This window comes from Panthera leo, chromosome E2 (assembly GCF_018350215.1).
Source record: "Panthera leo isolate Ple1 chromosome E2, P.leo_Ple1_pat1.1, whole genome shotgun sequence".
NCBI classification, from domain to species: domain Eukaryota; kingdom Metazoa; phylum Chordata; class Mammalia; order Carnivora; family Felidae; genus Panthera; species Panthera leo.
The window spans coordinates 517108-541502 of NC_056693.1; the positions used below are offsets into that span (position 1 = coordinate 517108).

At 49.4% G+C, this 24395-nt stretch overlaps 1 protein-coding gene and 1 long non-coding RNA gene across 2 annotated transcripts in view; one reads left to right on the forward strand and one right to left on the reverse strand.

Annotated features, from left to right (window-relative positions):
* The window catches only part of LOC122208785, a 35265-nt gene extending 20604 nt beyond the window's left edge, over window positions 1–14661 (reverse strand). The window contains 4 exon segments of the mRNA XM_042920223.1: window positions 4444–4523; window positions 11480–12969; window positions 13703–13796; window positions 14163–14661. Coding sequence (XP_042776157.1) covers window positions 4444–4523; window positions 11480–11849 — 450 coding nt within the window. The 5' untranslated portion in view covers window positions 11850–12969; window positions 13703–13796; window positions 14163–14661.
* Window positions 14662–21521: 6860 nt separating this feature from the next.
* LOC122207848 lies at window positions 21522–23169 on the forward strand. Its single transcript, XR_006197043.1, has 3 exons — window positions 21522–21658; window positions 21773–21912; window positions 22342–23169. It is a non-coding gene; the product is annotated as an uncharacterized LOC122207848 (long non-coding RNA).
* The last annotated feature ends 1226 nt before the right edge of the window (window positions 23170–24395 follow it).

The window sequence follows — 24395 nt, forward strand, 5'->3', positions numbered from 1 at the left end:
CTGCAAGGGAGTAGGCAGGAGTTCCTCTCCCTCTTCTTCCTGGTACTCCAACCACCTGAGACCTTCAGCTGCTGCCAGTCCTGCCTCCTCAGTGGCCGAGGCCATGACCATGGATGGTGGAGGGGTTAAGTGAGAGAGAAAGCCCAGGATGCGTGTGTGTGCGCGGGCGCGCTGGTGGGGGCGTGCTAGGGCATATTAGTCCGCCTGGCTTGGAATCTTAGGTTGCCATGCAGAGATGTCTGCAGATATACAGACCTGGGCCAGGCACAAAAAATGGGATATTTCTGGGCCTTCTCTATATCTCCAAACGCAAAAATGTCCCCAAAGTCCTGTTGGCCCTGGGGTCTGGTCGTTCCAGGGACAGTGTTGGGCAGTGAGTGAGATGTGAGGGCCCACATCTGTCATCTAACCAGCCAAGAAAAAGAAAATAAGAACAATGGGATATGTGAATGCCAACCAGCTATTTACTGCTGTTGACGGATTATTGTTAATGGCGTTAGTTGAGGCAGCAGAGCTGGGTTTATGTCTAAAAAAGACTTGCCAGGGGTGGGGGTGGTACAAAATAGATGAAGGGGTCAAAAGGTACAAACTTCCAGTTATAAAAAAGGTAATTCCTGGGGCTGTAACATACGGATTGGAGATTATAGTTGATAATATATTGTAGATTTAAAAGTTGCTAAGAGTAAATCTTAAAAGTCCTCATCACAAGAAAAAAAATGGTAACTGTGTGGTGATGGATGTTAACTGGACTTATTGTAGTTGATCATTTTGCAATATATACATATATTGAATCATTATGTTGTACACCTGACACATATTAATTGATGTTACACATCAGTTATATCAATTAAAAATTAAAAAGAAAAAGATGTTATAGATACAGTTGGGGGAAAACAAAAAAGTCCTTGAAGCCCAGACCCTAATTGCAGTGCATGGAGATGGGGTGTGAGTATGTGTGTGATTTCCAAGGGGAGAATTCAGGATAGAAAAGGGATTTCCATCAACACATCTGGCTATGTGTCAGGCACTTGTGGCCCATCTGGGGCTGACTTATCCATCATGTGCCAGAAATATAATGCCCAGAGCCCATGAAACTTTTTGGAGAAAGGGGTTTCTCATGATAATGTTTTAATTTCCTTTAAAAGCTGACACATACACAAAATGAACATAGCAACTATTCCAGCCTGGAATATATTCATCTTTATACCAAATGGTCATAAAATATAACTTTTACTATTTTGTGGAAGCTCATGAATATAACTTTGATATGATTTTTATGGGGCAGAAATTCTTAGGACCCACAAAATTCCTAACACAACCCTGGGTTCATTGTCCTCTCTACGTTGGTGTATGCAGTGTGTATTGATTTCCTATGGCTGCTGTAACAAATCATGACAAACTTAGCGGCTGAAAACAACACAGATTCCTCTCACAGCTCTGGAGGCCAGAGTCAGTTTCTCTGGGCTAAAGTTAGAGTTGGCCAAGGCTCATTCCTTCTGAAGGCTCTCCAGGGACAGTCTGTTCCCTGGACTTTTCTCAGCTTCTAGACACATCCACATTCTTTGTTTTATGGCCGTTCCTCCATTTTCACTACCTCTGTGCACAGGCCACTGCCCTGTCTCCTGTTGTTAAACCTCCTTCTGCCTCCCTCTTTTAAGTACACTTGTGATTACATTTAGAATCCACTCAGATAGTCCAGGATAATCTCCTCTGCTCACATTCCATACTTAATCACCTGCAAAGTCCCTTTTGCCACCTATGGTAACATTCCCAGGTCCCAAGGATGAGGACATGGACATTTGGTGGGGCCAAGGGGGTTGGTGGAGTCATTATTCATCCTGCCACATGGTGTGTGTTTGAAGTTTTCCACGATAAAAAGTTTTACAAAAAGATACTTGAAAATATATTTCTAGGGTGCCTGGGTGGCTCAGTCGGTTAAGTGTCTGACTCTTGGTTTTGGCTCAGGTCGTGATCTCCTGGTCGTGAGATTGAGCCCTAAGTAGGGCTCCACGTGCAGAGCATGGAGCCTGCTTGGGATTTACTCTCTCCCTTTCTCTCAGTCTCTCCTCTCCCCTCTCAAATAAAGAAATAAACAAAAAAGATATTTCCTCCTGCAAGCCTAAAACAAGACAATTAATAACTCTTTTTTCCCCCTCAGCCATAGCAGGTCAGAGATAGAAACTCACACAGGTGAGTTCAAGGGCGGGGATGATCTGCCGGTGATGTCTACAAAGGTACACATGTTTCTTCGGTGGGATGGGCTCTTCTGCTGAGGGTGGGTGGATTATTCATCTTTTGTCTCATGTTTTCATTTAGATGTCTTTCTTTTGTTGTTGTTAATTAACTAAAGAATGAAAACGGTCTCCAGGCAGAAGAACATAGTGGCCAGAGAAGAAACAAAATACAGACTGGTGGGTCCTTCAAAAAACCAGCTATGCAAATCAAACCTCAAAATGATGCTAGACCCCAGTAGCATGAGTGGGGTGGTCTCTGGGGATACACAAGGGACTGGACTTTGGCTTGATGGGAAATATTCTCGTTTTTAATGGTTCTTTCATTTAACTTATCTTAATTTTACTTAATTGTATAAAATTGTTGTATGTATGCGTGTGTATGCACACACGTTCATATGCATATATAGATTCATGAAACTACTACCACAGTCAGGACCAGAATGGTCCCACCACCTGGGGAAAACTCCCTCGTGCTGCCCCATATAGTCACACGTTTCATCAACCCAGAACTCCTGCCTGGTGTCCACTGATCTGTTCTCTGTGGCTATCATTTTGTCTTTTCAAGATTGTCATATAAATAGGATTTCACAGTGTGTACCTATTGAGATTAACTGTTTTGATAGCATAGTGCCCTTCAGATCCATCCAAGTTGTGTGTGAATCAAGAGTTTCTTCCATAATGTTGCTGAGTAGTATTCCATGGTGTGCAGGATAAGTGAGTGTTTATCCAATCACAGGGACGTGTAGGTTGTTTCCAGTTTGGGGCTATTACAAACAAATGCTATGAATATTTGTGTACAGGTTTTTGTAGGAACATGAGTTTTTGTTTCATTTGGGTAAACACCCAGTCCCAGGAGGGGGATTGCTGGGTCATATGTCATGTATATACTTAACTTTATAAGAAACAACCAAACCATTTTTCCATTTTCCATTCCTACCAGCAATGAAACAGTTCCAGTTTTTCCACATCCTTGCCAGTACTTGGTGCTGTCCCTCTTTCTACTTTTAACCATTCCAGCAGGTGTGTAATGATGTCTCACCGTGGTTTTAATTTGCATTTCCCTGATGGCTAATGATCTTCCATCTTCCAAATGTGCTCATTGTGATATTCCCATTTTTAAAAGGTAAGCACATGACTCCTGTCCTTTTTCTCTCTGAGCATGGACATAAAAAACACAAGGAAGCCAAAGGTGCTTCCAGGTTGCTTGTGAATGGTGTAGAGGGGCTTGGGAGGGGAAGATGGCGGTATGGATCATGAATGAGGGCAGCCACACGACCCTGTATGAAAGGCAGGATGTCTCATGGACACCCAGGCTGACAGCCACCTGCAGGGGATGAAGATCCTGACAGGGGTTTCGCATGGAGGGTTAACATTTCAGAGACGGGCAGATCAGTGAGAGACAGAGGGGCCTGTGGTCTCGGAAAGGGTGAGGTCACAGAGGTGACAGGAGGTGAGAGCAAGGTGCTGTGAATCTGGTGCCAGGGGAAAGGAAATGTGGTTTGGCTTTTGTTTCTTTTGTGATTTACCTGTTAACAAATCTACATGGTCTTCCCTGCTCCCCCATGCCCTCCCCCACCCGGTTTTAATCACTCCGGTCCCTGCTGGAGGCCTGTCGCCATCACTCGGTGAGTGCCAGCCACACCAAGTTTCCCTGGGTCCCTGACACACACTTGATCCCAGGTCCCCTCTCACTTGGGGCCTTTGCAGGAACAGATCTTGCTGCAAGGGACACCCTCTCAGAGTCTTTCCCGGCTCCTCCAAGAATCCACAGGGCTTTCTGGTATAAGGCTACTACAGAGAGTAACACAGATGGGACCCAGGCCAGGGCCCCCAGGCACCTATGTGCTGGCACTTGGGAGTGGTAGCACCAGAAATCATTTGACCGCCCAGCATGTAGTCGTGGGCTACAGCATCTGGCTCGTGTCTGGGAAAGGACTGGATGAGGGCCCAAGTGGAGGGGGATGAAGATGGTGTCTGTGATGTCTGCAGCAAAGCACAGCCCTATTTTACTGTATTTGGCCCAGCATTGAGCCCCAGCAGGTTTTTGGGATTTGTGTGACCACTTAGAGGTGTGGAGTTCAGGCTTCTTGGGAGTGTTGGGGACAGCCTTGCACAGAGCTTGGGTGGGATGTCCTTGAGCCTGTCACAGCACTGATGCTCGTGGTGCCCTGGGAATGTAGGAGCATGGAGCCAGGGGCCCTGGGCTCACCTGGCATGGGTCTTTCTGGTTCTTCCCGTCTTCCTCCTCGCTGATGCTCCCGTCCTGGTGGTCGGTGAGAGATACCAGAACTGGGTGGGAGAAAGGGATGGTGAGAGGCTTGTGGGCCCAGAGCCCCCAAATCCCCCAGGTTTCCTGCACCAGGAGGGCAACACATCCCAGGAACATCTCTGAAGACCCCCAGTGAGGCCAAGGTAAGAGCAATAGTGTGTCACTGCCTCCATCCTTCCAACAAGCTTCTAAATGCAGCCCCACCCCACCCCCTGCTCCAGACCTTTCCACGGCTGCCAGGCATGCCATGGTGATCCCAGAGGCAGCCGAGGACAGGTCTTCTCACCCAACACTCCATGCCCATGTGTGCTCCTGAGAGGCCCATGAAAAGGACATATCCTGTAGCACTAACATGAAAAGCCTGGACAGAAGTCTTTATGAGGTGGAATGTGGTCAGGTAGCAAAGACGGTTGAAGCAGAGCCCCCTTGGATCTACCACAAAACACATTGTAGAGGGACAAAAGCCAGGGCAGAATAACAGTTAACAGAAGGTACACCATTTATAGAAGGTTTAGGACTTGGGAAACAGAGCCATACACTGTTGTGGATACAAAATAAGAGGAAAAGTACAAACATGCACATGCAATGAGAGATTCAAGGCTTTGCCTCTGGAGCAACAGGGAGAGTAGGGTTGAGAGGACTGTGAGGGGACATGAGGATCCAGTGAACTCCACAGTGTGTCATTTCTTCAAATCAAGCTGCCTTTCAGGAGGTTAGGCTCTGAGATGGCTTCATGGCAGTTACACAGGTGTTCATTATAATACTTTCCATAGTTTTATAGGCTCAAAATGTGTCATATAAAAAGCAAACTGTAGTTTTGGAAAGCAATTGGGCAGTTCCTCAAAAAGTTATACATAGAGTTACCATAGGACCTAGCACTTCTCCTCCTTAGGTGTGTTCCCAAGGGAAATGAAAATATGTCCACACAAGTATCTGTATGTGAATGCTCATAGCAGGATTGTTCATCATAGCCCCAAAGTGGAAACAACCCAAATGTCCATCAGCTGATAAATGGAGAAACAAACTGTGGTATATCCATACAATGGGGTATTATTCAACCATAAAAAAAAAAATGAAGTACTGATATATTTTACAACACGGATGAATCTTGAAAACCTTATGCTAAGTGAAAGAAGCCAGACACAAAAGGCCACATATTGTGTGATTTCATTTATATGAAATGTACAGAACAGACAAATCCATAAAGACAAAAAGTAGATTAGATTAGGGGGGAGAAGAGAATGGGGAGTGACTGCTAATGGTCTGAGGTTTACTTTTGGAGGGAGTAAAATGTTTTGGAATTAGATGGTGATAATGGTTGCACAACTCTGTGAATATATGAAAAATCACTGAATTGTGTATTTTTAAGTGGGTGAATTATATGGTATGGAAATTATGTTTCAATAACATTATTATTTTGAAAAAGCAAACAGGAAGGTAACATTACCAAAAAATGGCAGAGTAGGGAGCTCCCAAAGTTAATCCCTCCACAATTAAGCATCCACAATTAAGCAACAATTAAGCTGGCAAAAACTTTCAGACTTAACTTTTTGGGAACTTGAATCTGATTAAAAAAAAAAAACTTACAAGGATGAGGGAATGCTTAATGAAGAAAGAAGCTATTGAATTTCAACTAGAAGGTTTTGTGGCATTTTTACTTACCTGCCTACCAACCCCACTCCCCAGCTAAAAGGGGCTGTGGGGATGGCAATCCATATTATTGGTGTGGCTTGCTGAAGCCACAGGGGGCAGGACATATCTTGTTCCCAAAGAATTGCATTTGTGTGTTTTGACCTGTCTGGTGACTCTCTGAAGGATTGGTTCAGGAGGTTGCCTTCCTTATGCCCTCTCAGAACCCTCAGGACTGGAGTGGCCTCCTGAACAGCATTTGCCAAAAGCATTTAAAGGCACATACTAGTCACAACCTGACATACTAGTCACCTGAAACAAGGGATAAGTGGAGCAAGCAGCAGTGAGACCAAAAAGCCTAGGAAAGAAGAGTCTGGAGAAAGAAGTACATGTAGGAATAAGGACTTTACTAGAGAGTCTAGCAGGCCATGCATATGCTCAGGGCTAAACACATGGTAGGAAACATGAGAAGATCCCAAGCTTTCATCTCTGGTTGATCTTTAGGCCCCATTAACTGGGAAGTGAAGACTTAAAGATAGTTGTAAATGGAGTGGCTAAGCATTGAAGGAGGACCTCAACTCAGAGCCAACCAACAAAAACCAGGAGAGTTTTGTTTTGTTGGCTCCAGGCATTTAAGGAAATCTCTGTCACATCACTAGCTAACCACTAAATTCGTGAAACAGAAACTTTAGTGAGCACACACAACAAAGAATGTAGTTTTTGCAAAAATAGTTCAAAAATAGTTTAAAGAAGTTATCAAAATAAACAATTAAATTCACAATAAGCATAAACAGGCCCTGGAGAGGGAAGAGAATCTGATATCCAGAGTTATCACATTATATTATCAAATACTAAAAATGCCCAGTTTCCAACAACAAATTAAGAAGCATACAAAGAACCAAGAAAGTATATCTCATTCACAAGAATAAAAGAAACTAATGGAAACTATCCTCGAGGAAGCCCAGACATTGGACTTAACTAGACAAAGATTTGAAATCAACTGTCTTAAATACCTTCAAAGAGCTAAAGGAATACATAAACAAAGAGCTATCAAAAATCAGGGGAATTGTGTTCTCAACAAATAAAGGATATCAATAAGGAGAAACTATAAAAAGGAACCAAATAGAAATTCTGGAGCAGAGTATAAGAACTAAAATGAAAAATTTGCTAGAGAGGTTCAACAGCAGATTTAAGCCGGCAGAGAAAAGGATCAGTAAACTTGAAGATAGGTCAATTAAAATTGTACAGTCTGAGGAGAAGAAAAATGAACAGGGCCTAAGGGACTTGTGGGAACACCATAAAACATACCAACAGACATATAGTGGGAATCCCAGAAGGAGAAGATCAAAAGAGAGTGAAAATATTTTTAAAAATAATGGCTGGAAACTTCCTAAAATAGATACAATACATGAATCTACACATTCAAGAAGCTAAACAAACTCCAGTAGGATGAACTCAAAGAGACCCACACTGAGACATGCTATAATCAAACTCTCATGTGGTTCCACATATCAAAATCAAGCTTCGTACTGCACCATATTAATAGATCACATGATCATCTCAATTGACGAGGAGAAAGCATTTGATGTAAGCCAGCACCCTTTCATGATACAGCATCATAACTTTGAGGGACTGAAAGCTTACCCCCAATCAAGAATGTGGCAAGTATGTTTGCTTTTACCACTTCTATTGAACATTGTACTGGAAGTTCTAGCCAGAGCAACTAGGCAACAAAAAGAAAAAAAAAAGGCATCTAAATTGGAGAGGAAGGGGTGCCTGGCTGGCTCAGTGGGTGGAGTGTGTGACTCTTGATCTGGGGTTGTGAGTTTGAGCCCTGTGTTCGATGCAGAGACTTCTTAGAAATAAAATCTTAAAAAAAAAAAAAAAAATTGGAAAGGAAGAAGAAAAACTATCTGTATTCACAGATGGCATGAGCTAATTAGTGAATTCAGCAAAGTTACAGGACACAATATCAACACATAAAAATTAGTGTGTTTCTATAAACACCAGTGAACAACCCCAAAAGGAAACTAAGGAAATTTCATTTATAATAAGAATCAGTTCCACTTATAGACTCAAAAAGAATAAAATACTTAGGAATAAATTTAGCCTGGGAGATACAAGACTTGTACATTGAAATCCGGAAAACTGCTGAAAGGAATTAAAGAAAAATAACATGATTATTTATTATTATTAAACACATTCTGTGTTCACGGATTGGAAAATTTAATATTGTTAAGACAGCAAAATTATTTAGTGACCTACAGGTCCAATGTAATCCCTATAAATACCCCAACAGCCTTTTTTCCTTCTTTGCAGAAATAAAAAGCTGGTCCTAAAATTTATATAAAATTTCCAGGGACCCAGAATAGCCAAAACAGCCCTAAAATAGGACAAAGTTGGAAGATACATACCTCTTGATTTCAAAATTTACTACAATTTTCAAAATTTGCTACAAGACAAATTTGGCATAAAGAGAGACTTGTAGAATGGAAAGGAATTGAGAGTCCAGAACTAACAGAGTCCAGAACTAAGAGAGTCCAGAACTAAGAATCTACGGCCAATTGATTTGTCACAAATGTACCAGGACCATTCAGTGGGGAAAAGGAGTCTTTTTAACAGTGGTGCTGGGACTACTGGTAATCCACGTGCAAAAGAATAAAGTTGGACCCTTACTTCATACAATATACCCAACAGTGCCTGGTGGTTGCCAAAGGCCCATCCTTGGATCTTCCTGCTGTTTCTGTTCACCTGCCTTTTCCCCTCCTGGATTGGCTGTGCACCCACTAGGTGTCTGGTATTGCCCACTGTCCAGGAACCACCTGATGGTGGATGCAGAGCTCTTGCTCTCATAAAGCTCACATAAACTAGGACAGAGAACTAGGACATATGCAGGGAAAGGATAAACCCTAAAAACATCGCAGAGAGGTAAGGACCCCGAAGAACATGAGTGGCATCTTGCAGGGCAGCCTCTCAGAGGGATGGATGCCTGAGCCAGGCCTTGAAGATGAGCTGGCTACCCCTGGATCCAGTGAGGGTCAAGGCTGCAGACTGTAGGGAGAGAAGGCCCTGGAGGCAGGTGATCAGAGCACCCAGCCAGGACAGGATCTGGGGTCAGAACTGCTGCAGGGTTGGCATAGGAGCTGACAGCTCCCTCTGCTTCTGTGTGAACAGAAGGTAGGATGATGGTTGTGGGGAGTCATTAAACTTTTGATTGCTGAGGCAACCATTTCAAATACATCCATCTGGAATAAACATATTTGCAGCTGTATGACACAGCTTCCAGCAAAAAAGCAGATAAGGAATTGGGCAGCCCCCACTCATGGAGGTCCCTCTTTCGGAAAGCCCTGGGTAGTCCAGATAACTGACAGTTTGGGTGACCTAGTTCTCCTTTCTCACACTCTAATTACCACTCTTCTGCTTTAAATTAGCCAATAAAGAGTATATTTCTAAGACCCTAGACAGCCTCCCTCCAATAAAAGTAGAGCCCCAGGCGTGTGCTCTCTCTCCCAGTGCTCTCCCTCTTGTGCCTGAGAGCATCACTGTCAATAAACAGGCTGCAGTGGGCACAACACTCCTGGGTACCCAGGTTCACGGCTGGGCCAGAGGGAGGGACACACTATGGACTAAAATAAGAAGAGACCTGTTCTGTTCAGATATTTTTCCAGACACCAGCCATCAGGAACTTTGAGTGGAAATATTGGCTCTGTCTTCACCCTGCATTTGGGCCACAGCGACTGGAGAGGACCACTCACAGGAAGGAGAGTCAGGCTCCCACTGGATTTCATCTGGGCTTTAGGCACCCTGTCCACAGCCCTGCCCCAGCCAGCCCCTGGGCACATCTCATCCTCAGTGTGCATCTCTTCCTGTTCCTTCCCACTCACTACCCTCCGGGAGGTTCCCCACCCAAGGAATGAAGCCTAATCTTGAAACAGCAGCATGCAGATGCCACCTGCCCATGTCCCTGACTTCCAGGCAGTCACGCAGCAGGTAGAAACACCTTCTTATGCCCAGCCACCTGCTGCTCCAACTACCTCACTGTCCACAGGACCACAACTTGTGCAAAACATGTACACAATCCCCCTGCTGAAAAATGATACAGAATCTCAAGATGGCAACAGCAGAGTATTAATGCTAGCCTGGGCCTCCTAAGTGTGGCAGGCTGTGTGGGTCCACCAGGGGCCAGATGCAAAAGCTTTTTGGCCTCTTTGTCCCTGGAACAGTGAGTTCCGAGGGCCACTTTATCTGCCTTGCACGTCTTCATGATGCCACAGGAACCCAGGAACAAGAGTCCATGATGGCATTCAGTGCCTCCCAACTTGGACTAGGCTCTTGCCTCTGCAAAACGGGACATGCAGCTTTCCCGAGCACGTCAGCCAGCTTCCTGCAGGCAGTGTGGAGACCTGACACCCCTGTTTTCTGTAGATTTCGAGGCTTTTCTGAACCGAGGGCCTGAAGACACCCTGATCACAGCACCTGTGCCAGGCCCTGAGTTGACCTCCTCCAGATGTTGTGATGGGGTCTGCACTTTTGTTGACATTACTAGGAAAGAGGAAACCCATTTCATGGGCCTGGGAGGCTGGGAGTTCTAGAGTCACAGGGGCAAGAAAGCATGAGGACAAAGCACCTGTGGGGGAGAGGGGAGCCCAGGTAGCATCAGATCTGCCTGTGGACCTTGCAGCTATCGGAGTCCCCTCCATCTGTTGAGCTCCCTCTCACACCCATTCTGTGACAACCGTGGCCCCAGGTGTCTGTCTCCACAACCAGCCTGTGGGCCTCTGAGATGGGTCTGTGTCCCATGGACTGGATGCAGGGGAGGGACTAGCCACCTCCAGGATCCCTGGACAGGGCCTGAGGTGGGAGGCACGTGGTCCCCAGCATCTCGTGTGGGCTGAGGGACCCGGGGTTCTTCTGACGGAGAGCAGACAAATGCAAAGCCACAGGCCAGATGGATACATGGTAAAATGGAGGAATCCTCAATTACCGACTGAGTGAGAGAAGTGAGGCAGACAGAGGTGTGCAGCACAATGACATTTATGTAAAAAAAAAAAAAACAAAATCAAAAACACAGGTGTGTGATACGACAATGTGCACTGGGTAGGACATGTACAGGCAGGGGTTCTGCTCAGATGGTCTGGGGCGCTGCTGGTCGGGAGGGGGAACGGGACAGGAGCGGGTGGGGGGTGGGTGGGAGCAGTGCTGGGTGGATGCGACACTGTGAGTCCGAAAGGAAAAAGCAGCGCGATCCTTGGGCACCGGGCCACAGAGACACTGGCCAGAACCCAAACCCGGCACCTGCTCCTCCCCTGCAGCCACTCGCTCTCAGGGGTGAGGCCCGTCCCCTCACCTTCCTGCTGCGACATCTGTGTGAGGTCCTCCACCAGGCTAGCGGCCTCCCTGCAGGTGCGAGGGCCCTGCGACTGCACCCAGGTCCTCATCTTGCTGGGCAGCGCACCCAGGAACTGCTCCAGCACCAGCAGCTCCAGCATCTGCTCCTTGGAGTGCGCCTCGGGCCGCAGCCACTGGCGGCACAGCATCCAGAGCTGGCCCAGCGCGCGGTGTGGCCCTCCTGCCACGCGGTACTGGAACTGTCGGAAACGCAGGCGCCAGGCCTCAGTATCCCCAGGGCCGGCCAGCTGAGGGGCCCTGTCCTGCTCCCTCAGGGCTGGGGTCTGGGGACTCCTGGGGGAGGCGAGGGCTCTGGCCAGCGGGAGCATCTCTCCGGCCTCAGGGGGCAAGCGAACTGGATCCCAGGACAGTCCCAGCAGCTCCAGACAAACCCAGGTGGCGGCAGGCAGATGCAGTCAGCAGTCAGGGCCTGCAGAGAGGGGCAGGCGCAAAGTGGCCACATCAGATGGTAGCCATCACCTTGCTCAGGACTCCCCTTGGCTCCCCACCTCCTTGCCCTGACCTCCAGTTCCGAAGGAATTGACCTTAGCCCTCCCCATCTCATTCTGACCTGATCTTACACATGGCCCTCACAGGCTACATTGTGAAGACAACACACTGGTCACCCCAGGGCCTTTGCACCTACTGTTCCACCCACACTCCTCTCTGATGCTCATCCCAGCTCAGCTGTCACCACACCAGGGTGTCACCATGCTCTGGTTCAGAATGTCACCCTTGTCTCCTCAAGCTCACTGTGCTGTCTTCACAACCCTTATCTCATCATGAACATATCTCATTTCCCTACTTAGCTTAGTATCCATTTCCATCCTTCATTCATTTAGTCATTCAATACACGGTTTACAGAGCATCTAGGGGAACAGGATTCCTGCCCTGGTGAAGTAGCCAGCACTGCCCAGCAGAACTTCCTATGGGGTTAGAAATGCTCTCCACCTGTACTGTCCAACGTGGTAGCATCAGCTACATGGGGCTCCTGAGCACTTAAAATAAGGAACTGGAGTTTAAATCCCCTTTAAATGGAAACAGCTGGATATGCTATGCAATAGCGCAGTAGAGGCCTCCTGCCTTGCCTGTAGCTTTCCGGCCTTTTCTACTTGCCTATGCTGTCTACTTCTGGCCAAGTTAGAGCTGAAGGAGGAGGTAGTAAGGAGAACAAGGGAGGGATAGAGACTTTAAAAGCAGAGGGAAAGTGGAAAGGGCAGGGAGAAAATAGCATTTTGTGCATTTTCCAAGCTTCCTATAGTGAACATATAACTGAAATGTTAGTCATAAAAATAAAAACGAGCAGGTTTTTTTTTTTTTTTTTTTTTAACACTTGTACTCTGTGCTGATCCGATGATGAAAGTAAAAGCTGGCACGACCTTTCTGGAAAGCACTGTGGCAGCTTGTATATCAAGACGATTCTGGAAGTTCGCATGCTGTGGAATTTATCTGAAATTGGGACAAAGATTTAGGCACCAAGATTCACAACAAAAGTGCCCAAAAGTCAAGCCTGGCGGGATCAACTGCCCTCCCATCACATGGCAAAGAATTTAGGACTGCAAAATACATGGTAACATTACATGCTCAAGGGAAGCACAGACATGACATACAGATGGCATGAGGTGCAGGGGAGAGTGGGATGCAAAATGATGTATGAGGGTCCCAAAAAGGGCCACTGGGAAAGAGGCCCAAGGGTGGCCAGCCATATGCTCCGTGTTCTTCCTAGTCTCTGAATCTCCCCCAAATGGTATTGTGATCATGTGGGGGGAGGGGAGGAAAGAACAAAACCATTGAGGAAGGATTTTTAATGACATGGGAAATGCTTATGACAAGTGAAAAGCGGAGGAACATTCCATGTGATTTTTTTCCTTCTGGATCCTCTGGAGAACTTTTCATGTGCACGTGTGTGGGTTTTACAATCAGGAAGAAAGGAGAGGTGTACCAAGGCTGGGAGGGCAACTCACGAGGGCTGTGCCCTGCCAGTAAGCTTCAAGCCTGCTTTCTGACGCCAGCACCCTGACTGGGAGTTTACAAGCTCTGCCACCCCTGCTGAGACCACAGGCAAAAACACTCTTATGCTGTAGTAACACTTTCCTATGTGTAGTTTTTAAAAAGTAAAAGGGCCCGTTCGCAGCTCCACAAGGTTCAAGCAGCCATTCTGCTCTGGGATCTCAGACCTTACCCTTCTCGCCGGTGAGCAGGGAAGTGCGCCCCGGGCAGATTCCAGGGTGGAGAACTGCAGCCCCTCAGCACCCTCCGGGGTCCTGGGATGAAGTCTACGTGGGGAGAAGCTGAGTTTATGGAGGATCTAGAGGGGATCAAGTGGGGCCCCTAGCTGAAAGCACCCGAGGCCTATGGGCACGTGTCTGGGGTCCACAGTGGGGGATGATGTTGTCATGTGGGGGTGTGGACCACATGGGAAGCCCAGGCTGATGAGGGGTCCTGAAAGATGTAGGGGTCTTAGGCTGATGGGGCGGGGACTTAACGTCTATGTAGCAAGGAGGCTCTGGGGCCTACGTAGGGAGAGCTGTGGTCTTGAGGTCCTGGAGATCCACTCTGGGGGTAACCTGGATTGATGTGGGGGGGGGGGTCTCTAAGTGTCACTTGTGGGGCTCCAAGCCACGTGGACAGGCCAGGCTTACCTGGGGTGGGCACTGACATCTGCTGCTGACACTGTGTCAGGTTCGGGGCTGCTGGCTGGTGGGGGGAGGGAGGGCTTGGGCTGGGCGGAGGGGGGTCCGGAGCGGACGAACGAGGGTGGAGGGGCTTTCTGCCCTGGCTTCTGGGGAGGGGAGATGCCCACCGGGGCCAGGGCTGGGCGGAAGGGCGCGCCGCGGCCCCCTGCCCCCTCCACCTCAGCCCCCCGCGTGGCCTGCGAGGCTCGCCCGTCTCCCTCATCCCGGGGCACCTCGGGGCCCCCCGACGGCTTCCCCGACCCGGCTCGGCCCCGCCGCCTGCCCCAGGCTGTGCCTCCCGCCCGAGCCCAGACTCGTCTCCACCCGCGCTTCCTCTAACGCGATCCCGGCCAGCGCCCGCCGACTCCGGAGCCCTCGGCCCGCGCCGCGGCCCCTTCCCGCGGCCGGCCAGCCCGGCGGGCGCACTGATGGACGAGGGACGGGCGGCGGGAGGGCCGGACGGGCCGCGGCGGACTCACCGCGCGCGGGCTCCGCTCCGGCCAGGGCCGCTCCGTCATGGCGGCGCCTCGGCTTGCGAGCGAGCCCTGCCGCCGCCGCGCGGACTACAACTCCCAGAACCCCGCGCGCCGTGGGCGACCGCCATTGGCTCGGAGGGGCGCACAGAATCGTCCCCGAGCGTCACGCGCCACGGGCCCCCTGGCGGGGAAGGAGGGGTCGTAACGCACGGGACTTCGCCGACCAATCGGAAGCCGCCCGGAATAGGTCCTTCGCCCCCACGGTGCCCCAGAGTTACCCTGGAGGGATTCGGTCGCCACGGCAACGGGGCACGCTGCGGCGCAGCGACGTGAGGATGGTGCGGGGTGACTGGTAAGAGGATGGGGAGGGCTGCCCGAGCGCTCTCTTTTTGCTATGCGCTTGCCAAACGAAAGGCAGAAATTCTATTTAAACAACGTGGTTTCTTGTTTGTTTACTATAAGACTGTCTCACATTTCGTATGTTAAAAATATTTTTAAATATGTCTGTGTTAATATAATATGTCCCAGAATAGGATTGCCAGATTTAGCATATCAATAACACAGGAGGCACAGAATTGCAGATAACAGCGATTTTTAAAAAAAGTATTAATGTGTTTCACATTTAGTGTATCTTTTAAAAATTATAAAATATATGTAGATTAGTAGAAGTAATTTTCAGTGTAGCTATGTCCCACAGTAGACTTGCCACATTTAGTAAATAAAAATACAGGATGCCCACCTAAATTTGAATTCCAGGTAAACAATAAGTACGTTTTTAGTGTAACTATTACCCATATTTATTATATTTTTAAAACTTTTTAATATAAATATATTTAGTATAACTTGTTTAATATATGTATATGTCCTAGTAGGGTTGCCAAATTTCTCATGTAAAAATATAGGACAACTCCTAGTAAAATCTGAATTTCAGGTGAATTTTTTTTAGTATAAATATGTTCCAATAGTATAGCTGGGATATAAATAATAATAAATACTATGTTAATTACGAATAGTATATCTTATTATTATTTATCCGAATGGTATATTCGGGACATATTTAAACAAATTCTAATACCAAATAGTCTTTTAAATACTAATGATATATTTTAGTATAAGCACATCCCAATAGTATGTTTAGAATATACTAAAAAGTTATTATTTGAAATTCAGATTGGGAGGAAGATAATGATTCAAGAGGGTTTCACAGCTCTGGGACTGGGCTCAGGGTGGCTATAGCGAGTGCTGAGATGGAGTAGCAGGAGGACGTGAGTGGGATTGGGGACCTAACAAAGGAGATGGGGACCCCACTTCCCGAAGCCTAGGACCAAATGCCATTTATCTGTTGGACAGCAGCGCCTACCGGGTGCTATTCTGGACCCGGACAGGGTGTGAGGGGGACACATCAGTGAGCAAGACTGATGTGGCTTTGGTCTCCAAGAGCCCACAGTTTACATACCAGTAAACAGAGAAAGCAGATGCTTGCTGGAAGTGTAAGTGCCTTAGAGAAAATAAAAGGAGGCACAGAAATGTGAAGTCTCAGGAGGGGCAAGAGGGGCTACTTACCTGGGTGGTCAGAGCTGCACCTCTCTCTCATCTCCTGCTGGCTGCTGGTCCCTGGAGTGTTGAATTCAAGCAGATGCTTGCTGCATGCAGAAGCCACAGATGGAAAAATAAAATCCAAGTGCTGAGGGTTTATTATTTCCTTCTTGTAAATTATAAATTGTAAATTATTCTTGTAAATTATTGTAAATTATACAATGAGTTCCCTGACTCATTTTCTTGGTAGGTGAAATTGGCCTGATCTTTTGGCCTTATTTATGTGTTTATAACTCTGCAAGACACCTCAGGAAATTGCCCTGGAGAGAGCATTCACTTTGTTTCTAGAGTCAGGGTGAAAGACCCTGTCATCATTAGGCAACTTGAATGCTAGATCCACGGGGAGGCAGTCTGGTGTCAGACCAAGGCTTCCAAACAATTTGTAAGCAACAGAAACTTTTGTTCCAAATGACACTGAGGTGAATCTCAAAAGTAAGTCTGCTGGAAGCCGAACCATTGTGATCTCCAGGGGCTAGAAGAGGAGAGATGGGAAGCTGCTTCGTAGTTTGGCGATGTGACCCTGAGCAGACTTGCTGCTCCAGTGTTTTTGAATGTGGTCTTGGAAAGTTTGGTCCTTCCCTCCTGGAGAGCAGTGGTCTGCAGATCTCAAGGAAGGTAGACTCATTCTGCTACAGACCGAGGGACTTAGGTCAACAGGTAAGGGGTGCATAAGCTTGAAGCAAGTTAACCCTTAAGACCAGGTGGAGTGCCATTACGAGATGACTGTGTCCCAGGCTCTGTTAAATACAGTGACTGCCCCCTACCGCTGGCCCAGGACTGAGGGTGTCCATGGGATGTGGTGGAACTCGGGTGGGTGGGTCCCCCAGCTCTGTCCTGGCTCATGTACACCCGAGAAGCAGCCTGTGCCCGAGTCCCCGCTCCATGCTTCCTTGTCCTCACCCCTTGCCTCCCTGCCCAGGTCGGTTACTCACCCACCCCTGCCAGCCTTGGCAACAAGACCTGAGTTCCCGTCCTTGCTTCGGACCCTGGCCAGATGTCTCACGTGCTTCCTGGACCCAGCCGGTTGTCCACTTCGGGTGGCACTGGGTGAACATCTTGGCCCAAGATGAGGACCATGGGAAGCAGGTGGCTCTCTGGCCAGCTGGGGCTAAGCCAGGCCAGCACCTGTGCTGAGCCTCCTCCAACATCACTCTCAGTGGGCACTAGAGAAGACAGAAGCCATCCTCTGGTAGACAGAGTGCCAAACACCCACGGACATAATAGCCCTCCTGAGCAACCTAGGTCTCTGGTACCATGAAAGTCTTGCTAGGCCTAGCAATTGGGGCAGGTTGTGGTCAGCCACATGCACCCGCACCCCCAGGCCCTGGCCACCCCCAGAGAATGCCAGCCCCCGCCCCTCCGTCCATAGTTTACTGCAGCCTGCCGCCCAGGGTGGTTCTGGATAAGGTACCGTACAACCTGCCTTCCCAGGTCCTGGCCTGCTAGTCATCTCACACTCACACTACAGGCTCAGGAGCAGGTCAGGTGGGTCAGGTGGTCCCGGTCACCTTGGTGTCTCTCTGTCCCTGCAGGGCTTGCTGGAGCTGGTGGCCCGGGGAAGGTCCAGGGGTGGTCTGAGTCGGGCCCCACATACCCCACACCATGCCAGACCAGGCAACCCCAGGAGTATTGCGAACCTTACAGGGTTTTCTGGGCTGAGGGGCCCAGAGTTGGTCCGGGAGAGGTCTGAGTCAAGACCCAGACACCCCAATGCTGCAGGCCTATGTCAGGCCTGACATCTCCCAGACCCTGCAGGGATGCTGGGCCAAGTGGCTGGGGCAGATCCAGGTCAGGCCCCACAACCCAGCACATGCCTGCTCTGGATACCCATGGCATCTCCCAAACCCAGCTGGGCTTACTGGATCCGAGGGCCCAAGGCAGGTCTGGGTCAGGTCACAAACGCCCTGCATCTGCAGGCCCTAGCCAGGGCCAGTGTCTTCTTATCCTGGCAGGGCTTGCTGGAGCTCATGGCCTGGAGCAGGTCAGGGTCAGGCACCACAACCCAGCACCAGGCTGGTCATGGCCACCACCGGATCATGCAGGGCTGGGTGGACCCAGAGGCTGGGGACTGGCCCAGGTGAGGTCCCCCACACCAGCACTAGGCCGGGCCTTAGCACCCTGGTGTCTTCTGGGACCCGCAGGACTGGTCGGGCCCAGAAAATGGGGGTGGGTCCAGGTCGGCCCCACAACACAGCACCACACTGGCCCTGGCCCTCCAGTTTCTCCTGGACACGGCAGGGCTTGCTGGAGCTTAAAGCCCAGGGCAGCTCTGGGTCAGGCCCCACATACCCAGAACCATACTGGTTTTGGCCACTGTGGGCATCTTTCAGAACCTGCACGCTGGCTGGGCCTGGAGGATGGATACAGGTTTGGTTCAGGCCCCACAAGCCAGCACCACGCTGGCCCTGGCCCTCCCGGGTTTTCTGGACCCTGCAGGGCTTGTTGGAACTTACGGACTGAGGTAAGTCCGGGTCAGGCCCCACACACCCAGCATCACGCTGGCCCGGGCCCTCAGACGTCTCCTGGAGCCCTCAGGGCTGGCTGGGTGTGAAAGCGCAGGGCTGGTCTGGGTGAGGACCGAAATGTCCTGCACCTGCAGGCCCTAATCAGGCCTGGAGTCTCCCAGAACCTGCAGGTCTACCAGGCGCCTGAGGCCAGGGGTAGGTCTAGGTCAGGTCCCACAAGCCAGCACCATGCCGGTCCTGGCCCTCCAGTGTCTCCCAAACCTGCATGGCTTGCCTAAGTCCATGCCCCGGGGCAGGTCTGGGGCAGGCCCCACAACCAAGCACCATGCCAGCCCTGACCACCCCCAGTGTCCCCTGGACCCTGCAGGGCTTGCGGGAGCTTATGAACTGAGATAAGTCCAGGTCAGGCCCCACACACCACCCTGGGCTGTCTGGGTCTCGAGGCTCAGGGCTGGTCTATCTAAGGTCCCACACCCGTATATATAAGGCCCCACCAGCCAGGCCTGGTGTATCCCAGAATGTGCAGGGCTTTGGTGCCCCATGGCCCAGGACAGGTCCAGCTGAGGCTTTGCACACCGGTACCTCACACTGGCCCTGGCCATGCCCAGAGTCTCTGGGCACCTCCCAGACCCTGCAGGGCTTGCTGGGCCCAGTGGCCCAGGGCAGGTCGGGGCAGCTGCAGTTGCTTGGCCCATCCTGAGCACCCCTGCATCTTCTGCTTGCCCTGCAGGCCTCCTGCTTCCACAGCGCAGCAGCCAAGCCCTGGCGTCCCTGAGTTCTCCGTTTGCCTGCACCCCACCTGTACCCTGGAAGGCAAGTTCATGGAGCAGTCTGGGATGCCACCTTAGGGCATGTGTGGGCTTGCAGGAGCCAGGGCCAGTGGAGAACAGCAGGGTGGTGGGGTAGTGGGGTTCTGCTCAGGGAACAGGAGTCTGAGGGGCCGGGAGCACCCTTTCCGGGAAGCGAGTAGCGGGGACATTGCCCCTGCCTTGAAGGGCACAGGGATGGGATGCGGTACTTACAGCTTTGGAAGGTGACAGAGAATGTGTAGAAGACTCGGGGAGGGGCTGGTGGCAGGAGGCTGCTCGCTCTGCTCGAGCCTGGAAGGCAGGACAGAGACAGGGCTCTTCAGCCAGGATGGGCAAGAGCAGTCACACAGCCGGGGTAGAGGAGGCATGGGAGACCCGTTCAGAGGGATCAGGATCGCAAGCTGGCAGACACCAGGCTGTGTAGGCCCAGTGGGGTCTGGACTCTACTGGGGGTAGTGGGGAGGCCGAGGAAGGGAGTGCAGGGCCAGACAGAGTTCCTGATGCCACAGCTGCCCTATGACTTTTGTCGGTCCCTTCATCATTTTTTTTTAGGTTTGTTTATTTATTTTGAGAGAGAGAGAGAGAGAGAGAGAGAGAGCATGCGGGAGGGGCAGAGAGAGAAGGAGAGAGAGAATCCCAAGCTGGCTCTGCACTGTCAGCACAGAGACTGGTGAGGGATGCGAACTCACAACCATGAGATCATGACCAAGCCAAAATCAAGAGTCAGACACTAACCAACTGAGCCACGCAGGTGCCCCAGTCCTTTCCTCCCTTAAAAAAAATATCAAAAATCATATTTTACTACTGCCTTGCTATCTAGGCAAACATAAATCCAGGCTCCATTCATTATTACCTATTCATTATAACTTTATTGATTTTTTAATTAATTTGTTTATGTTTATTCATTTTTTGAGAGAGAGAGAGAGAGAGAGAGAGAGGCAGAGAGAGAGAGAGAGAGGGAGACACAGAATCTGAAACAGGCTCCAGGCTCTGAATTGTCAGCACAGACCCCAATGCGAGGATGCAGCCCACGAAACTGAGATCATGACCTGAGCTGAAGTCAGATGCTTAACCGACTGAGCCATCCACGCACCCCTCAATTTTTTCCTTCTGATTTTACAAATGGGTAAAATTCAAATATTTTCATGGGTCTTGTGAATAAATTGGCCCTGCCTGGAGTGTCACCTGCTCATCACAGGGTCATTGGCTTGTGACATTTAGGACAGACGCCCAGGGACGGGCCCTGCCCTATCTATGACATCATTCTTCCTTCCTCTAGCTTCTGCGTCCTCTCAGGAAGGTGCATTTAAAGATCCCCAATGGGGCAGAGATTGTCTTTGATGCTAATGGAGACAGAGTTACAGGATTTGACATTTTGCAAGGGCAGAAAACTGTAAAAGGCCCGTTCTACTCTGTCCACGTAGATGTATGTGACCCACAAGCCTCCTCAGGGGGTGGAATGATGGTCCAGTTGATGGAGGAGGGGCTCCGGGTGAGTTGTACACAGATCACCTCAGTCCTGGCGAACTAAAGCCAGCGAGGAACTCAGAGGCCAGTGGTCCAAGTGGCTGTCTGATGTAGAATGTGGGGGGGGGGGCGGTCTAAATTGGGCCAGTTGTAACTCATCTATGTTTTTTGGCCATAACCAGACCCTTCCGTGAGGGGAGAAGAGGCATTTACTTATCATCCAAAATGAAAATATTGGAGCCACCAATGTCGAATTAGAGTTTGCATCAGGGATTTACCCTAGAGCATTTTTTAAAGATTTTAAAATGTTTATTTATTTTTGAGAGAGAGAAAAACATGCAAGCCAGGGAGGGGCAGAAAGAGGGGAACAGAGGATCCTAGACGGGGAGCCTGATGCTGGGCTTGAACTCCCGAGCCATGAGACCATGACCTGAGCTGAAGTCAGACACTCAACCAACTGAGCCACCCAGGCGCCCTTACCCTAGAGTATTTTTCTTGTCTGTACTCAGGGGCCTGCTTGGCGAAGAAGTGGGGAATTTACTGGGAAGATGGAGAAACACTCCACCTCACACATTCCCATAGAGCATCCGGGAGGCGCGGCGGGCCAGGTGTCCTTGTTTCGTTTGTTAACAGTCAGTTGCCAGCTTTGGGTAGTATGTCCAGGTGTCCTCTGTGGCTCACAGAGACACCCTGGCCCCCCGGTGACGGCATTGGGTGTGTGACTCCTTCCACTGCCACCCCCTTCTTCCATTGATGGCCTTCAGGTTTTCCAACTGAGAGGTGCCCATCCTTGGACCACATTCAGAGGGTTCTCTTGAAGTCCTTTTCAACTGGCCTGACAGGAAAGAACACAGTGCTCCCCTTTGGGGGTTGGGGACCCAACACCCCAACACTTCCCTCGAAGGTATTCTCACCCCCAGCCTCCTTCCCCATGACTCTTGCCCTCAGGTGGGAGGTGGGCTCAGGGAGTCAGACCATCCCTTTGCAAGTCCCGAGCAGATCCACTGGCTGTCCAAGGGAAGGCTGTGGAGGGGGGAGATCAGTACCTGTGTCCTTCATGCCCCAGAGGCCGGAATGGCACCATTGCACACAGTGTTCCCCGGCTCGCCACCGTCAGACCCACCTGAAGGTTTATTTCATTTGCTGCGTCTGTGGGTGCCTCTCCAGTCTGACTTTGGTATAACTATAGTGTTTTCCTGCTGAAAGGAGCCTTGCCTTCTTGTGTGGGAAGGACACTGGAATGCTCCCCTGGGATGTTCCCAGAGGAACCCAGCCCCCTGCCCCTGGACTGGTCACTGACAACACCTTCTGCTCATCCTTCCTCTGCTTGCAGCCTGAGTTCCAGGATCCAGCCAGATCCACCGGCAGGGAGATCATCACGATGTACCCTTTAAATACCTCACAAATTTATTTGTCAGTTATACATCAGCAAAGTTAGAAGAAAGAAGAAGAAATGAATGAATCAGTACATGGGATATGTGGAATGCTCATGGGATCCTCCCTCCCCGTAGCTGGCCTCCTTACCATCACATGGCAGGCAGGACTCTATGTCTCCCACAGACATGAAGAAATGTCTTCTGTGTCCCAAGGAGCAGCACCCAAGCCAGGCCAGAGTCCACTGCCTGCCCAGGATGGACACCTTCCTGGTCTTTGACGAGCCCCTGGGGTTGATGCTGACCTCAGTGATGCTCACGTTGGCCAGCCTGACCATGTTATTCCTAGTGATGTCCCTGAGGCATCGGGACATGCCCGTGATCAGGGCCAACGACAGGGCTCTCAGCTGCATGCTTCTCACCTCCCTAACTCTGCCCCTCTGCCCCTTGCTCTTCCTCAGCCGTCCCACCCCTGCCACCTTCCCTCTCCACCAGACAACCTTTGCTGTCGTGTTCACCATGGCCATTTCTCCCTCGTGGCCAGACTGTGGTCCTGGCCTTCAGAGTCACCGGGCCTGGCAACAGGGCTTCAGGTATACTGTGCCTCCACCCGGGTTGTCCTCATCACCTGATGATGCGAGTATTTCTCTGTGGGGTCCGGCTGGGCAACTTCCTACCGCTCCCTGACAGGGACAGCCTCAGAGTCCAGCCACGTTGCCAGGGGGCACTGTGCTGACAGCTCAGAGCCTGGAGCCTGCTTCGGATCTGTGTCTCCCATTCCCTCTGCCCCTCCCCCCCTCTCCAAAATAAATAACCATTAAAAAAACCATGCTGGACGTATGGATAGTCATTGGCTATTCTCTTTGTAGGTATTGTTGAAAATCTTCACAAATGAAAAGGTTTGAGGGGCGCCTGGCTGGCTCGGTCAGAAAAGCATGTAATTCCTGATCTTGGGGTCATGTGTTCAAGTCCCACATTAGCTGTAGAGTTTACTTTAAACAAACAAACTTAAAAAAATAAAAATAAAGTTGGAAAAGGCCCATGATACAATAACAACAACAATATTAAAGGTGGTAACATGTTGGTGAGGAAGTTAAAATCCACATCCACTATTGGTGGATATGTGAAATGGTGCGGCTACTTTGGAAAACAGTCTTGCATTTCTCCAGAAAGTTAAATGTAGAATGACCATATGACCTGCTAAATTCCACTCTTAGATAGATAGACAAGGGAAGTGAAAATATATGTCCACGTGAAAACTTGTGCACAAATGTTAAGAGCAACGAAAAAGTGGAGACAACTCGAATTCCCTTCAGCTGATGAATGGATAAACAAAATGTGCCATATCTATGCAGTGGAATGGTATTTGGCCATAAAAGGAATGAACTACTGAAAGTACAACATGGATGAGCTTTGAAATGTCCAAAATAGGGAAATTCATAGAGACAGATAGTTAGTGGTTGCTAGGGCTGGGCTAAAAAGGCTTAAAAAGGGCAGCGTTTCTTTTTGGGGTGAAGATAAAGTCTAACATCAATTTTGATGGTTGCACAAATATGTGGATATACTGAAAACCACTGAATTCTACACTGCAAATGGTGAATTGTATCATTTGTGAATGAAAGCTCAATAAAGTTGTTACCCAAAAACAAAAAAAGAATACATTACAAAATGTGGCCCTTCATTATACCCTGATCTTTAAAAAAAATATCAAATTATTTTAAAAAGTGGGGGGGGGGGGGGGTGTCTGTGTGGCTCAGTTGCTTAAACGTCTGCCTTCAGCTCCGGTCATGAAGCCCGCTCTGGATTCTGTGTCTCCCTCTCTCTCTCTCTGCCCCTCTCCCACTCGTGCTCTCTTGCTCTCTCAAAAATAAACATTTTCTTTAAGTGGAGATAATTTTAAGTTGTAATGCTTAATATTCAGTAGACCTTTTTAGAAAGGTAAACCTTTTTTGAAAGTTTTTTTTAACGTTTATTTTTGAGAGAGTGAGTGAGACAGCGCCGGCGGGTGGGGGCG